At 39.5% G+C, this 18,400-nt stretch overlaps 1 protein-coding gene across 1 annotated transcript in view; it reads right to left on the bottom strand.

Annotated features, from left to right (window-relative positions):
- Nucleotides 1-12,514, bottom strand: part of SLC35F3 (solute carrier family 35 member F3) — a 145,723-nt gene extending 133,209 nt beyond the window's left edge. The window contains exons 1-2 of the mRNA XM_052671831.1: nucleotides 12,429-12,514; nucleotides 12,046-12,275 (exon numbers count right to left, since the gene is read on the bottom strand). Of these exons, the coding sequence (XP_052527791.1) occupies nucleotides 12,046-12,275; nucleotides 12,429-12,481 (283 nt within the window). The 5' untranslated portion in view covers nucleotides 12,482-12,514. The remainder of the gene's footprint in view (nucleotides 1-12,045; nucleotides 12,276-12,428) is intronic.
- Between the last annotated feature and the right edge of the window lie 5,886 nt (nucleotides 12,515-18,400).

Here is an 18,400-nt window from a genome sequence, read left to right as displayed (position 1 = left end):
CAATTTTAACTCTGGAAAGGTATGTAATGAAAATATACTTAAGAGCAGAGTAATTTAACGTGTAAGACATACATAAGCAGTGACAAAAAAGCAAGAAACATCAGGTATTAAAAGGTTGGCTGTTGTCAGACAAATTGTCTAGCTTCAGCAATGAGCTCAGCCCTATACAACTCATTTGCTTTTAGTAAAATCAGCTCCTGTTGCAGAAAGCAGATTACAATGCAGCTGGTTTTCCCTTGTGCTGGGACATACACATTTGAAGTGAAAGAAGCCTTTCTGCAATTAACTGATGTTTTTGTATCTTCCAATTATATCTCAGTGCACAGTGATTCAGATGGAGCAGTTAATATCCAAGGTACTGACTAATAACAACTCTCTTGGTATAAATTTCTTATTCTTGTACAATTCCTACTGCTAGGCATGCAACTTGGGCTAAATTTCTGTCAAAACTCCAAAAGAAGTAAATGTTTAAAATCAGATTTGCAACAACATTTGTGATTAAACTGGTTCAAAACAAAAAGGTGAGGCTCTTATACTCTTCTCACTTGCTTAAGGATTTCATTTTTTTATACTTGGGGATCACACACCCACACTTCAATCGCCTCTTGCATGGCAAAAAAAGTGAACAAAACAAAAGAATTTATTAGATTGACAGATTGACTACAATGGAAATGAACTTAGCTGAAAATGAATTTACTGTACAAGCCTACATAAACGGTTACAGTGGGATTGATTTCAGCTGCAAGCTGGGACCAGATCCAACCTCTTTGCACTTGCATTTGAAAAGTGCAAAAAGGCATTAGAAGAGAAGTTGAGCTTGGGACAGCACATTATGTTTGTGAAAATACTTCAGCTAGTTTACTCCTGAGATTATCTGGAAGTTTTAGAGTGCCTTAGCCCAACAAACTGCCCAGTTTTCATAGACCTATTACGACATTGAGACCAGAACCCTTAGATCCATTCAGGCTGCAGTATTCAGCAAGTTGCTCATTTTAGTCATTAGTTTTGCTCATTCTGCCATCAGTTGCTCATTTTAGTCCGGCAAAATTCATTTTGGCTTCTTTCAGACTTTGACCAGTATGAGGACTAAGTGATTTCAATCTCTGAAAATACAACAAAGACATGAATAGTTGACCCAACCATCCAGCTTTGCTTGATAGATTTTGAAGTTTACCAGGAAGTTTCTCCATGATGCATTCTGTAGGCTACTTGCATGTCTCTGTAGTGGGATAGTTTAACAACAACCAGATACCTAATCTGAACATACAACATTGTCATACTTCAACATACTTTAGTGTCACTTCAAATTTCTTCAGGAAAACACTACACACTATTCTGTGCCTACATTTGCATGGAGGTCTGTTTCTATGTGTTTCTCTCACACCTAAATTGATCGCGTCACAGTTATCAAAGCCTAACTGCTCTCCTTATTGATAAACAAGAACACCTTCCTGTTACTTTTCCAAAAGGCTTCAGCACCAAATCCATCCACTGCCCCCCACACTAGCATAGGGCCTCCTCTGAAGGGGAAAAACACTAACAATGATTTAGCATTTAGGATAAACAAAGGAGTGGGGCTTAGAGAACTAGCTATTTTCTGTTTGTTAACAGCCCTGTTTGAGGATGTTCTCTTCCTGTTCCATTGCTTCCACTGTGTGCTCTGTTAGAGGTCTCAATCCTCAACTCCTACAACTACAAATAGCTGTAGATGTGTTCTTCCTCCTTGCAACACTCGGCTCTGAGTAGCCGGCTTTCTAGACAATAAAAAAAAAGTCTCTTCTTAATTGCTGTAGATGCTTTCTACCTATGTTGGGACAAGCTTTAAAGTGCTAATTAAATACCAACTTTGAGATGAAAGAAAATTAAAATTGCACATCTATTAAAAGAAATAATTATTCTATAATTTAAACAGGGCTTCTCAGGAACATACAATAAAGACCATGTATGGGTAGGTGTAATATGATGCAGTTGCCTTAGGAACAGATGATCAGCACATAAAGCAGACAGCCAGCTTAAAAGGCAAACTCAAAGACTTAAACCTGATGAGCCTGGCTTGAATAAGGTTAACGTAAGAAGTGTCATGGACTAGGCAGGGATTAATCTCATACAGTTTTTCTAATTTTCTCATATTTGTGAGCATAAAGCTGAACAATACATTTTTCTTTGAGCAAGAAGTGTTCCAGTAGAGACGCTTTTCCCAGTTTCCTTTGAGCAGTAATTTCATCAAGAAGTAAAAGGCTCCTGGGGAGTCATAAGAAAGTCTAGGTTTACACTCTGGAGATTCTGAAATCATTCCCACTTCTAATGTATTTTTATTTTGTAGACAAGAGATAATGCACTTCTAAAGAAGTGTAGGATGTTGAACAATTTGACATACAGAAAGAAATCATCATCTGCTATATGTCATTTTAAAGTAATATCGCTAGAAAAGATTCCTATAAAGATGCCATGCAAAAATATTTTCATCTTCTGAATTTTCTAGGGATAAATATAGGATGCCTAATATTGTTTCCAGAACTATTTCCAGTGAAATTCAATTTCTATTATACAGTTAACCAAAAGAGAAGGTTGCAAGTATTGATCCCAATACAATACTTGTGATCTGTATGTTTCCTGTCCCTAGATTTCTCTGCTGAGAACATACTTCTCCACACTCCCATGACAGAATAAAATTTCAAATTTCTTCTTCAATTTTTAGCCTTCTGGGATAATTTTTATTGAGGTCTTCAAATGACAGCAAAATAATTTTATGAGCAGGAGCTGGAGGTCAAATTCTACATTGCACCTTTAAGAGGATTATTATAGGTCTTACAAGCCAACCAGGGGAATACAGTGATTTAAGATGCATTGGTGCCCTCCTCATACATTCCCCCAGGATAATGCAGCAAGCTGGAAAAACTGACCAGGAGTCAGTCAGCCTCCTGAAGTCCCTCGTGCTGTGCAACAGGAGTTCTATTTTTCCATGTTAATTTATGTCCACAAACCCATAGTTAGAGCAGGACTTCAACAGTATGTCCACCTTTTCCTAGTTCTACCTTACTTTGTAATTTCTCCTATTTAACTAGCATCTGAAATGTATTTCTTTACATTATAAGCTTCCTGTTTCTAAAAGGAAGAAAGATCCTCAACTGAGTAGTCATCAGGGCATCAGGACACTGTCAAACACTATATAGCAAAAAGCAAGTTCAGCAGGAAGACAAGGAAAAACACATTTGCTGTTATTAATTACTGTTCCATGGTATATGCTGCCTGAAACCATAAACGGTAACTATTGTCTAGATACATTCAAGACAATTACCAGAAAAGTCTACATTACCACGTTAGTTTGCCTTAAAAAGTACAGGTATTAATGGTTGTATATTCCAACAAATCAGCCTCAGAGCTTTCAAAAGACTTGCATGAAGCGAGCAGGAGAACCAACAAAGTCATAAAGCCATGATGAATCTTTATTTCCTGGCAAGTAACGGTGCAAGTAGTGGATGAGTGATTTGAATTCTGGCACTACTTCAGCTAGGGTAGAAGTCTGTGAACAGCTAATCCTACTGGATACAAGGATTCAGGACATGACTGTGAAGACAATATCTAGTGAGCTCAAGATCTCAGTAGGGATAGGTAGGCTCTTAATCCACTTTACACCTGAGCACAAGCCCATGATCCATTCATACAACTACATGGACCTGGCAAAGCCACATCACGGTATGCTGGGGCTCACAAACAGCATCACTGCCAGCCAGGTTAAAAATGTAAATGTAAATTTAAAATGTATAGGCTTGCTCCAGCACAGACAGAAAGCAGACAAGTTCAACTTCCACACTACTTTGGTACCTTTAGCTGTTGTGCAGGAGACACTGAGGAAAAACACCGTATCAGGGCTATTTGCAATGTCAAAGCACAGAAAGAAAAGATAAAACTCTTTGGAATATTACTATTGAATTACCTCTACTAGCTATTATTTATATGCTAGTAGGATTGTCAGGATTTTGCAGCACTTCAAAATGGAAAACAAGGTTGCTCCATTCAGATGTTAAGGCCTGTTTTCACAAACTATTGCACAAGAACCAATTACAGCAATGAGAATGGTTAATTGCAAGATCAAGGCCTTATTAGGAAGAATGCAACTTTTTCACTTGCAGCAAGTTACATGCCCTGGTTCTGGAGGAGCTCAAAGAATCAAATTATCTTGCCTTGTATGATGGACTTACTGAGCTAATATTTCCTGTTGGCTATGTGATGTCATCCTTATTTTTCCAAATGTTAAGCCACCTAAATCCCTAAACTACTGAAATAGGCATTATCAGAAAAAGTCTGATTCCTACGTTGAAATAGTAATTGGAAAAAAATACAATTGGATGTAGAATAAGGCTGATTTTGTACAGAAATGAACCCTATGATCCTCAAGGTCAGGAGAAAACTGAGGAGTCTGAAATCACTTAGGTGAACTTGTCATAAAGGGAGATGGCCAAGTGCAGCATCCAAAGTTTAAAAAAAATGAATTCAGGGAACATCATTCCCACAACCAGGTTCTGCAATAAGACAGAAATTTATCTGCAGATCAGAGTTCCCACCCAGGGAATGGTCAGCCTTCGTAGGATCTTTCTCCAAACCAAAGGTCTCATTGTTTTACTGTTCTCAGAGTTGTAATCATTCACTGGCAATAGTAGAAAGCCTACGGCTTTCACTTTCAAAGAGAGGGCCAGAACTACACCCTCACATCCTTCAGGGGAGAGCTCTATGCAGGAGGGACAAAGTTGCCTTTATGTAATTTGTCCCTCCCTCTTTTCATCCTGATAGGACCTATCTGACTTCCATTAATTGGCAGTAGATATAGTAGCTTGTGATTTACATCAGAAATATGAAACAAAAACACCTCATTATATTAAAGACTGATTAGATCACAACAACTAGAATCTGATGAAATTACCATTGAGGCTAATGGGCTTCAGTGGCAATGCACTAAGCAATTTCAAGAAGATAAACATCTGGAACCAGTAGTCCTTTCCTTGTGTTTTTGTCTTTTAGTAATATTCCCATTACAAAACAATATCTGATATTACAATATTTCAGCACAAACTCTGCAGCCAGATTGCAATGCTGCTACACGTATCACAAGGTACACTCCAGATTTATTGCAGAAATGTCCTTGACACAGGAAAGATTCCTCAATAAAGACAAATACAGCTTCAAAAACTTGATGCAAAATTGCTTCAAGAATAAACATTTGTTTAACCCTTAATAGTTCTTAAATACCGTTCAAGCAAACTAGTTTACTCCCTCATTATTCTGTATCAATAGGCTGTCTTTTTACTAACAATCCACTAGTATGGATTACAGATGCTAATTACTCAACATATTCACACTTCTACTTACAATACAAACATACACATCTATATATACCTTCATACAGTTCACCAGCAAAAGGAGTCTCAAATGCCAGTTAACACTTCCTCAGACTTGCTAATGTAAGCCTCAGCTTCATTAACACAAATAGACATAGTAGATTTTCACAATAGAGACTTCAGTGGTATATTCCACTGAAAAAAACAACATTCAGTGATAACATTTGTGCTAAGGGATATAAAGCTAATGCTGAAAGCCAAGAGCTCCCTAATTACTGTTCCATGAGCTTTTATGTATAAGTAGCATGCTGCACATGGCACATAATTAGAGCTGCATGGAAGAAAAAAAAAAAATGCAGAAAGCATCTAATTAATTTGTTTAAATAATCAACAAACAAAAGTATGCATTTTGTAGGTTGCAACTGTTAGTTTCTTCACTGTAAAAACTCAATATTTAAAAAAAAAAAAAGTTTGCTTGACTGCCTAGCTAAAAGTGGGGGTAACACTACTCAATTGTATTATTTGTTTACTAAACTACAGTACATTTAGTAAACACATTCACTAAACATTTGCAATTTCCCAAACATTTACTAAATGATTCAAAATATTTAGTAAATCAGACTAAATTACAATTTGCTTGATTAGCCCATAGAAAGTTGAAAACTTGAAATCTATGATTAATTAAGCCCAAATTATAAGAGGAAGCAGCTTTATGCTTAGTACTGGCCCAAAGACATTTTCCTTACCACCTGAAAAAGTCAGGGAACCTCATCTTTTCTCCATCAGAATTGTCTTGAAGAAACTTGTAACAGGCTGTTTGATCTCTCCCTAAATATCTGTGCAATATCTCTGTGGCTGCTCAGCATTAATCCCCTGTCCTCTTTTGCCCTATCTCTTCCAGCCAGATTTTGCTCTTCCACTCTCATTTTCAACTGCAAGGCCACCAGAGAGTTAAAGTCCATAGGAGCTAAGGGGCTCTCTTACCAAGAGAAAAATAAAAAAAAAAAAAAAGAAAGAAAAGTTCCCCTTAGCGTTCTGGGACATCCACTGCAAACTTAGGATCAGGTCTCTGGAGTATTTTGATAGAATATTTTTGAGAACAGTTACTCTCAGCTACAATGAGTGCCATACATGTGGGGAAACAGCTCCAGGAGCTTTTGCGTGAGCTGTCACATGAATGTAAGCCAGTAACAGTCCTGGTTTATGTAAAATCACACATAGGTTTAGCTTGCAACAACTAGATGACAGTTGAATTCACTGTGCCACAATACTTTCCAAGTTGCAATGCAATCAATTACTATTCTTTTATTTTGCCTGTAAGAGCGACCAGGCTTTGTTCATCTTTTTCTGCTAATGGAACAATTAGTTATGTTAGTATTGCCAAAGAGCATCAAGAAGAAACAACAAATTAAGCCTATAAAACCATAAATCTGGCTTAAAGCAATGAGGTAAGGCACATATTTTTACTTCTCTTTTAAACTCTTGGAGGATTTAGACCTATAAATTGACACCAGGGCATATATCCAAGTCTTTCTAAATTATCTAGAGGTTAGTCCATGTTCTCACCTGAAAAACAAGATTCCCATGTAATCATTTGAGCTTAGGAACAGCGACATGAAGGGTATCATCAAAATACTGCATCAGTTATAAGAGCATGACCTTCCTATTTATGTAGTAGAAAATAAGTATCAGTTTTAAATTATTTGCCCACAGTTGGCGTGAAGATGACTTTCCCTGGAGAGAACTGCTTCTCCATTTCTGTCTTTGAACTTCTGGAGATTCCTGTATGCCAGCTCAAAAACAAGTTAAGTTCTCACTCAGCTGTAAATACTACAAAAACAGCATTTGAACAAATTTCACACATCAGTATTTTTATCCTGATTCATAACCCCATTGGATTTGCTTTTAACAAATGTGAAAATTACAGCATTCAGCATGAATTTCACGTGAAAAGCAGACCATAAGGAGAATGGTCTTCAGCTGCATAATTTCTATTTGTAAAACTAAAATCTCATACTTTTAGTTAGTTCAAACCAATACTCCCTTGAAAGGATATCTAAGTTCAGTAATTGTGACATTTTCATAGTCAGACATTCATGCTTTCTGAGAAACATTCTGAAGATTTGTAAGCCAATGTGTTCCAACATGTTGTTTGTATTACACTGGTAATAGCATTTAATTCCATCTCCAGGTCAAGACATTCTGGGCTGCATGCTGTATGAATAGTAGGCTGATAATCCGGGCATTAAAACCACACAGCTTGTTGTGTTGTTGAAGTAGCAGTAGAGAAACACTGAAAATAGAGAACCACTCTTTAGCTAGCAGGGAGGAGCAGAGCAGGAAGTATTCAAAACTGGTGGAGGCAATCTATCCATTCCACTTGAGGAACAGCAGGCCGCTTAAAAGAAGTCACTGCAACAACCTGGAATTACATACCAGGCCAAAGTCTCAGAAATGTCCACAAGCCAGAAGCTTATTACTGAAGTGAACTCCTGCTAGATAGCACTAAAGGGAATTAGAAGTACACACTATTTTCCCAATATTCTTTCTGAGGATAACACCTGTAACCACACAAAGCATGGAACTGAATAGAAGTGTGATGCTAAGAGGTCTCTCAAGCATCTGAAAGGAGAGAGGGACAACTATAACCCTGATTTGTCTGCAACAAGTCTGTACTTAAGAACACTTCCTAAGTCCCTCCTTTAGAATACAGACCCTAATCTTAAACAAGGAGTAGATGCGTGTAGATGATCTGTAGGAAACGGCAGACTGCAAAACTGGGATAGCTGACTCAAATCCACATCAGTGTATTTAAAACACTAATCAGATAACGGCAGACTGTGATATTAAATAACTACAGAACAGTCCTAGCCAATGTAAAAAAGGACATTTGACAGTGGTGCTAGCTGTGTGTGTTTCAGGTGGAAACAAGCTTCCCATCAACTGCTACAGTAATTATAATAGAAAGTCTTCCATACAGATCAGCAAGACAGTTTAACAGTTGGGTGACAGCTGTATGTTTCAAGTGCAGAAAAGTTCTTCAGCAATATACTTCTAAAAAGCATTTAGAAGCCTAATTCCCACTGTGGTACCAAGTGGAAACTTAAAACATGGTTGTTCACCTTGTCTTTTCTGTCAAACATAACTCACAGGCTTTTAGAAAAAGAAATTGTGGTAATTTATTTCACCTCCATGAAAGAGAGCAGCACTGATGTCAGCAGCCCTAACAACGGTTTGATCTACAAACAACAAATAGGCTGTTACTGGGATCTACAAATTTTGTCTTTTTTTTTTTTCTTTAAATGAAATTATTTGATCACTATGTGCTAATTAAAAAAAAGTCAATTAACATACTTCTCATTGATACAAATAATTGCATATTTACCAAGTGCTATCATCGATACACCTGTATCAGGCTATGATTCTACTGCATCTTGCATAATTCTTCCCCCCTCCCGGTGCATTTGAGAATTTAAATCAGATGCTGCAAACTATCCCCATGGAAAAAAAGTACAAATACTTGATTTAGACTCAAGAGCAGTTATTCCCACATTTATTTACACTGGAACTCAGTAGCAGGGGTTTTAGAAAGGAAAGAACTGCTAGATTGGATCATGTCACACTCCTATCCTCTTTCTGAAGATGGGCAGAGGCTATGAAGGAAAGTGCAAGAGACCCTCAGGAAGAATATGATCCACCTCTCCCACTAATTTTTATTCTGATCAATGAAGCTTAATATGCTCTCCAGTATTTTCCCAAACTATTGTAATTTATAGCAGTGGCAAGATCAACAGTCCCTTGGATTTGTTATCTCAAAAACAAAAGATATGTTTCTTTAAAAAATATTTTTCCTATTATTAACTGATGGCTTTTCAGCTTTAGTGCCCATCTGTTTTTCTCTTATGACACAGTAAGAAATAAAATTGTCCATATGCCTGAGCAACATGTACCAGTACCTTACACACTGCTGCTCTTACCTCTTTAAGATGAAGGGCCAAAACTCTTGAGACTCTTTATAGACTGTCTGCATTCTTTCCCTTACTCATCTTAGAGCCTTCTTTAATCTTTTTTTTTTTTTTTTAAATAACCAATAGTGCACAATATTTCACGAGGCTGTATCACTAAATTCTCTGAAGGCATCATAATAACACAAAAGCACATTACATTATTCCAGTTCCTAAAATCCAGTTTGCAAGTACAGACAAACAGCAGAGGTCTTCACTGAGCTGCATACAGTCCCAGCCTATTCCCTCTCACAAGCTCATGAAGTGATGTGAAACTTCATAGGCTGCACTGGTCTTTTTAGCAGTTTCAGGGAACAGGAATCTTCTATTTGTGATACTGAGCGTCCTTTGTTAACATCCAGGTTACTCACCTGACTCAGTCAGTCCTCCTGGAGCAATGCAGAGTCCTTTCCTTTTCTATCTAATCTATATTTTATGACTTTAGCAAATTTTCACTTCTTCCTCCCCCTCTTTCCATCTTATTTATGAGTATATGAAACACAGGCACTGGTCTGTAACCTTGAGATATCACAATCTCTTTTAAAAGGTCAGTCTTTTACCCCAACAGAAGTAGTCTCAAAGCCAATTTGGGGATCATGGCAACACTCTCCTCGATTACCTTTCCTGGTTACCTTCATGGATTTCATTAAAAACTAACAGAGCTTCCTGGATGTCTCAATTTTAAATACGTATAAACAGTCTAAATGATGTATATGAGGAATACTGCCTTGTGTGGAAGAAAAAAAAAAAAGAGAGAGAAAGAGAGAGAGAGAGAGAGAGAGCGCTAGCCCTGCAGGTGATTTAATTACCATCAGAACGTCATAGAAATATGCAGATAAAATCTGATCAGATCAGACAAGATTACTGACTTGTTTTCCAGAATGCAGATTCATTATTCATGCAATTCATTAATTACACTCATTATTTACAGAGTGCCAACAACACAAACGTCTACAAGCACACACAATAAGATGACAAAAAGCACAAGGGAGCAGTTTGAGCTTAATAAAAATTGTTTGATTGCACTTCTTGGGCCAATTAAACCACTTAAATTGAAAGTCACAAGGAAAATCCATATCTCAAGCCTAACTGCCTAAACTCAAATCAATGGGCTATTTAAAGAGGTTTCAAAGTAGCCGTTCCAAAGTTATTTTCCCACTTTAGATGATTTACCCTATTTACATGCATTCAGTCAGCTCTTCAGCTGATATACATCAACACAGCTTTGCTTCAGCCATGCCACCTTATATCAGCTAGAGAGATGGGACTTCTTTTTGGGTGTTTTTTTTTCCTTTTTTTTTTCCCCCCTAATCTATATCAACTCAAATTGACAGTGACTTCCTATCACCTGTCGTTGTTAGGCACAAACTTAAGAAACTCAAGGTATTTATGTTCCATTGCAACTCCAGTATGCATTTTTGTTATTCAGAACAAGCTGCAAGAGAAAATGTAACAAGACTAGCAAGCTTAGACTTGCAATTAACTTCTTCAGACACAGTTATACATTTCAACACAAAGTTGTAATTGAGGAGTTTGCATGACCTTTATTATTTCAGAAGGATCTGCCACAGTGGCTCAGTGCAGCTTCAGCTGGGCTATTAGTCACCGTGTCAGATCCAGGCACCAACATCCAACTGAATCTGGCACCAACACACCATCTGATCCTGAAAAGCTTTACTCTCAAGAATGGCCCCCATCCATGCAATAGAACTGCTCTTACAGAAATTCCATATTCCCTGTGAGTAAAGTAGCAAATATCAGATATTTGTGTTGAAAAATAATGAAAAAAAAAAAAAAAAAAGAAAAAAAAAGAAAAAAAAAGAAAAAAAAGGAAGGCTCTTACAGAAGAATTTTCATCAGTAAAGCCCTATTTACAATCAAAAGTTTCTCTTCCTCAGTGGAAAAGTGGAGCAAATGCTGTGTAAAAGTGGAGAAAGCTGTGTACCACGCTTTCTTGCGTCCCTTTCATGATGAAGCACACTCGCAAGGAGATCATCCGCGAGCAAACATTTCAGGATGTTTACACTTCATACTTAGGAAAGCACAAGGTGAAAGCAATCACTTGGTCAGAGCCCACATACCCAGCAAAGCGACCACTTCTGTTACAGCCCGATCATTTCAACAACAAAAACCCTACAACAGACAACATTAAAACAACCAAAGATACCTTCATGACTTCAATTAATGGGTAACTTATTTTTAGAGCTCCTGAAGTCATGCAGTTATCCCCGTGGAGATGAAAGACAGGCAAGAGATAGGGAACATTACATGTGAAAGCACTAGCTGCTGTATCACAGCCCCCCGAGGACTCGCTACCTTTCTAAGTCATGCCTATGGGGAACACAGCTGGGCTTCTCCTCGCTGATATCGTAGTAAGTTTCTTGCTCAAGTGTAGAAATACGGAAGAAACAGCTCCACAGACGCAAGAAAGGCATAAAAAACGAGATGAAACGCTGTGAAAATCTAACAGTCTCCTAAAACAACGCTTTGGAAAACCGCGTGCGGATGAACGCGGAGGGGCTACCACAAACACAGAGAACAACACCTTGCAACGCTGCCACCAGCACACGTCCCTCGGTCTCAGCAGCGTTAACTCGTGGCTGCGGGCACTCCCGCACCCCAGCCCCTGCCCGAGGGCTGCGGGCGCAAACTCAACCCCCCCCCCCCCCCCCCCCCCCCCCGGGCAGCCCCGAGCTGGGACTCACGTTTGTAGCTGGCGGCCCAAGGCTGGTAGCCGTAATAGCCGGTGATACGGAGGATCCTCTCCTCGATGGAGGTGAGCCCTACGGAAGCGCTGGTGAGATCCTCCACGGAACGGGACCACTTCAAGTCCTCTTTGATGGCCTCGTCCACTACCAGGTACTTGAGCTGCCGCAGCTGCGGGCTGATGTCGGACAGCCGCCGCGGGCTGACATCGGGGGAGCGCCGCATGCCTCTGAGGGACGGGAGAGGGCCGTCAGGGGCCGCCGCGCGCGGTCCGGAGGGCGGCGGCCCCACGGCTCCGACAACTTTCCCCGCAGGTGCCGCGAGATGGGCTGGGGTGGATGGGTGTCCCGGTCCCTCCCACCCGCCCCGCGGCCGTACTCACAGGGTGGCTGCTTTGCCCCGCGCGGAGCCGTTGGGGAACTCCCGGATCCCCATGGGGAGCAGCAGCAGCGAAGGCTGCGGGGCGCCCAGACTTCACGGCGGGGCGAGCCGGCGGCGCTCACCGGCAGGTACCGGGCGAGAAGGAGGCACGGAGCGGGCGAAGAGGCGGCGGCCACCGCTGAGGGTCCCCGGGCCGGCACTGCCCGGCAAGGAGAGACGGGCAGGAGAGGGGCGGGCCGCCGCTGCCGGCTGCGAGGCGCTGCCGCCTGCGGAGCGCGCCCTGCCCGGCCCCCGCCGCCGCCCCGCGCCCCCCGCCCGCGCGCTGCTGCCGGCCGCCGCTAGGGGGAGCCTCGCGCGTACCGCCAATCGCCGTGTGACGGCCGCGCCGCGCGCCCCCTGCCGGCCGGCTGCGCCTCGCGGGGCGCCCTCAGCCCGGCCGTAGTGGCGATCTCTCTCCCCGCCCGTTGGGAGCTTGAGAGAAGCGGCCAGTCTCTCAAGCACAGGTTTTACACGCAGCCTAAGCATAAAAGCAGGCAGTGGAAGCGCTCAGTAAACATATAAGCTTAAATGAACGTCAGTATGGATGCGCTCTGTATACAAACACACATGACCTGTGCTCAGGTGCCAGTGAGGGGGGAAGCAGATGCTGGTGCAGTTCAGATCAGCAGTAGTGGATAAAAGCAAAAATGAGATTAGGCTTTTCAGTCAAGCCACCAAAGTCCAGTCTCATTCTACATGCGTTTGCAGAGAACTGCCATGGAATTCAGAGCCCCTGTTGCGTGCTTCTCCACCTTGATGTTCCAGAATCATCTCATTCCGTACCCATTCCTCCAAAAGATTGTTTTTCTGCTGTTTTCTTCTTTGCCAGCTGCTGTCATTTCAGATTGTAAATTGGATGATAGATGTGCGATAACACTTTCCCCTGTCACACAGACAAGTGACTTGGGACAGCTTGGTGGCAGTGCTGGCAAGATTGAAGTGAGCATTCATCTCTTGAGAGAAGAAAATGCATGTTCCTTCTCTGTAACATGTACTGAAATGCTTAATTAAAAAACATTTCAAAATTGCAGCTCCTCAGATCTTACCAAACTTTGCTATTAATGATGATGCTTCTTAAAAGATGCTGTGAACACTCAAGTAAGAATTCTTCTGTCTGCTATTTTAACCATGTTTAAGTATTGTAGTCAGAACTGAAACTTGCTGTGTGGAATTGAATGCTAAAAGATAAATGCACATGATTTTGCATTTCATTGAATCGTTAAGATTGGAAAAGACTGCTAAAATCACCTAGTCCAACCACCAGCTCATCCCACCTTGCCCACTAACCACATCCCTCAGTGCCACATCCACATGTTTCCTGAACACCTCCAGGGATGGTGACTGCACCACCTCCCAGGCATTAGTCATGAATTTATTGTGGATTTGTGGAGCTGTTTTACAGTTTTTAATATTAGGAGAGAAAAAGCAGTGAATAAGCTAGCAATGCTATGCAAGAGTAAGCAACGAGGTAAAGAAAAAACATTTACTAAATGTTTTATATATTTATACATAGTATAATGCCTATTCAGTGGGCAAAATTGAGCAGGATTTGATTCAGTGTAGGTAGGAGCCACCCATTATTATACGTAGCACTAAACCAGTGATGCTGTGAATGGCTTTTCTGAACCTTTTACTACTTTTAAATCAATAAAACACCTACAGTCATGCATGAGTTAGGAAACAGTGTATTTTTTAAAATGGCAGAGCTCTGTAAGAGGGAGCAGTTGCAGAATCCAGTGACTTATTGTCCTATTAGCTGCACCCTTTTTTTCCCTTTTTGACTGCTACTCAGCTCTTAAATACAGCCATCAAGACATATCAGTACTATATTATAGACACTGTGACGCCATGGCAGAGGAAAATGTCATTTAAACTCTATTTTCATTTCCCATTATTACTGACCTCATGAAAGTTTATCCAAGAGGGATAAATACTCATATCCGAAATATTACTAGCATCACGTGAAGGACTAGTAATTTCCAAACAGCTCTTGGAACTCAGAGCCCCAGCTGCCTCCTTAAGCAAGTATTCTTTTAACTGAATCTTTCTGCAGCTGATGTATGTCCCTGCTCCTTAGTGTTTTTATCCTTATTACTGAAGGTACGCACTTGAGCCATTAATCTGGTGTTCCTGCCCCAAGGGTTGTTGGATATTAGACAGAAATACAATGTACATGATAAAAGTCCCATATAATATATGGAAACAGTGATATGGCAAAATGATTTTCTCTAGCTAGGGTCAAATCTGGCATTCACATGAATATACTGCTATTATATAGTCAAAGTGGCTCCAGCTAGATCAGCAGGACCAATTTAAGGTTAATATGCTATTCTAACTAGATGAGGGCACAACTCTGAATGCAATCTATTTAATACACAAAGTTTTGAAGCAGCAACAAAAAACATTACCACAGTTAAAAACTTTTTTTTCCCCAATTAGTCTTGCTCACATTCACTTTTTGAAGTATCTATCTATATTTATATTTAAATAAACTCTGAAAATTGAGGAAGACTGCTTGAGATGACAGAAAATATCCAAATGCAAAATCAAATAAATCAACCCAACCACCTTCAACAGCCTCACACTTTCTCAAGTAGAGAGAGGGAACAAGCTTCAGCAATTACAGTCAGATGACTTTAACACAAATTGCAACATATTTGTCATGAAATTCCTGAATAGTTCTTAGATTCCTGCATCTTATGGGCAAAACCAAACAAGTATCAGGATTTCAGACAAGACTCTTTGCTGAAAGCATCTAGAAAGCTCTGAAAACTATGATGTAGTTGCCTGCTGTAGTCACAAAGGGACACGTAGAGTCAGTGTCTTGGTTTCTGGGAAGTATGCTGCTTTACATAAAGCTGATTTTAATCTGCTACTTCAATGTTGTTGAATATAAACTCTTCAACATTCTTCTTTGTCAAACAGTGGAAAATAAAAGTCCCTTTCATTTGAAATTGGAAATAGACCTAATGATTGTTCTGCTATCTATTGTTAGATGAGAAGTACGGGAGAAAAAACACCTTTTCTTTCTAGGGTATCTCATTATTTCCTTGTAGTGTGTGAGCACTGCCTTTGTCTCTTCCCGATTCAAATAGAAAACTGAAATGCAAAACACAAAAATGCCATTTCAGAAACAACAATATCTCCTTCCTCGTTTTCCTTCTTCAGCAGGAAACCGCAAAAGGGCTGTAGGAGGTGTCAAAGACAAAATACAGAACAGTAGATCCTTTCAATATCCTGTATTTTAAGAAATGCCTGAGGCATGAATCCCAAAGTCAATCTGTGCTCTATATGGGCTTGTATCTTGTACCACATTCTGCTATGTCAAGTAATTTATACCTGAAATAATGGACTACAAAACAAAGCTGAAGGAAGATTAGTTACCAGTCTTACAAGTTTTAGTATTTTTCTGTCATTTCTACTTGGTCCTTTTGACTTCACAGACCACAGTGTTGTTCGAGAGGGAGAGGAGAGCCAAATAACCAGGGAATAAGGAAAAAGGGAAAACGATAACCATTGCTCTCTACCCGGGCTATCCCATGAAAACCCACCAAAAGAAATAGAAGAGCAGCCATGAAGATTCAGGGGAGAAAGTAAAAGACTACGGATAGAATGCAAAAGAAAACTTATTGGATTTGTGCTGAGGGAAGGCTGTTGCCTTTGTGAATCAGAGCCTAACATTCATACTGTGTTTAAAGTTGCTTATCTGGAAAGTGTGCCAGCCCCAAGAAAAATCTGATAATTCTCAAACTTTACATAAACTTTTATTTTTCTAGTTTTGAAGATGGCTTTTAAAATTGTCATTTTTTGATGTAGGAAACGCATTGCTAGTGTTGGACAGTACAGCCTTCTCAACAGGGTAATTTCTGAAGCGTATGGAAGACTTGGACACTAATTTGACAGGCAGTTTTTATTGTATAGGGTTAATGGCAGCTGTTCGAAGCCGCTCATATGTATCTGAAATATTAGAATCTTACTGCATTTTATTTCCAGCTTTTTTTTTTTAATTAAGACTTAATTTAAAAAGTCTGTTAACAGTATAAGTTTGCAGTGAGAGGAAGAACACTAAGAACTACAGGCAGACAATTCACAGAGGTGCTGTGCAAGTCCCCCCTAGCATTCATTTGTACACAGTGACATCTGTATTAATTGTATACAAACATCAGGGCTGGTGTAAGCACTACTGTGAGCCTCAAAGCAGAACTGCATTTCTGTATGAAGCTATATAGAATTGAAAAATGGGTTATTTCTTTAGTAGAGTATTTTATTGTGGTGATAAATTAAAAACAATGAGATTATTTGATTAAACTTTCTCAGTCACTGCTGAATGGACTACTTTGCTTGTAGAATTAATAAAAAGGCCAAGACACCTCATTAACATGCTTGGTAGTAAGCTGAATTGGCAACAGTACAGTTTAATCCTGCCAAAGGGTATTTGCTGAGGAAAGTCAAAAAGCTTTTAAATCATTCTTAAAGGTTGAGACAAGAGAAGATGACCTTGCAAAAGCTGTAGTCCTGAAATGTCCAGAAGAATTTCCCCCTTTCCCATGAATCCCCATGAATGTTAAATAATATGGCTTCTAACTATTTTAAATGCAGTGAGCTTGATTTTGCTGTGCATGTTGATGGGGAAGTCAGATACAAAAGCTTAGGCTAGAGAAAGCTACATGTGCTAGAATTCTCTGGGGTTTTTAGTTGCTGAAAGTCATCACCTAGTTTAAAGTTAAATTACCTGCTCTAAAGGCAGATTTTCATGTACAATACTTGACAGACTCACCACATCACTTTGACCAAGGCCTCACGCTCTGTATTAAAATTTATAAATCAGAAGGACATGGAGAAAGTGAATGAGAAGTGCCAGCAGCTGTGCACAATCGTGTCTACCAAAACATCACAAAGATCAAGATGAATGTTATCACTGCTATTTAAAATCATTCATGTATGGTAAATACAGCTACAGAAAGTTAACAAGTAAACTGCTTCATAATTCTCATGCAGAACAGCTTATGAAATTGTTCCCAAACTTGATCTTGAGCTCTTTTCAAAACACCGTTTAGATTACTTACTATGGGTACTTATTCTGTATTGTACATCCTAAATAATGAAAATATGCTTTACAACTGATTTTCTACGTGAAAACAATCTTCAGTATGTAGAATAAATAAATAAATAAATAAATAAATCAGCAGCATTTCTCAATGGAATTACTATTCAAACAAGTTTTAAGTCATTAAAATTTAAAGCAGTGTTATCTACCAACCCAGATTGGTATGAATTATTTCATAGTGGAGAAATTCCACTGTCTTAATGGAGTTGCCTCCAATGCATAGCTACGTAGGTAGCCACTTACTTTGAAGAGCAGCATGATATTTGTGATCACAATCATATTTTCAAAAGAAACGTGGCTGCAATAGATGTTTTTACTGTCAGTATCTTTGTTTCCAACTTTGCTTAAGCTAAGCACAGCTTTTCAAAAATCTGTAGGCCCTTGTGTTCCATTGTTGGCAATTTTCTTCTAAAGTGTATTTAAAATTCCTATCTCTAAGCTACCATGATTGTTTTCAAGCTCTAAGTTTTCCATGTAGGTAAGTTTTCCTTTGTTGGCCTGTGTAAGACTTCTATTCAAGCAGAAATGGGTGAATCTGAAGAATTCCCCCCCAGGCATGAACTAAGTCACATCACCAAAGCCATAAACAAAACTGTAAACAATAGTGAAGGTGAAGAGGAGATTACATCACACTATGATATCTTCACTAGAAAAGAGACACTTGCCTTGACTAACTTGAAATACAAATACTGTCCTTGGAAAAGTAATCCAGAGAAAAATACAGAAGGAATTCATGATTCCATGACACTCTTTTTTTAGAATCTGTAATAAACAAAAAAGGAGATTAAAAAAAAAAAATCGCATTAGAGAAGTTTGTAATATCAGCC

This window comes from Tympanuchus pallidicinctus, unplaced genomic scaffold (assembly GCF_026119805.1).
Source record: "Tympanuchus pallidicinctus isolate F22 unplaced genomic scaffold, pur_lepc_1.0 scaffold1, whole genome shotgun sequence".
NCBI lineage: Eukaryota > Metazoa > Chordata > Aves > Galliformes > Phasianidae > Tympanuchus > Tympanuchus pallidicinctus.
Note: the sequence above shows the minus strand (reverse complement) of the source record. Positions and strands in the feature narration are given on the sequence as shown.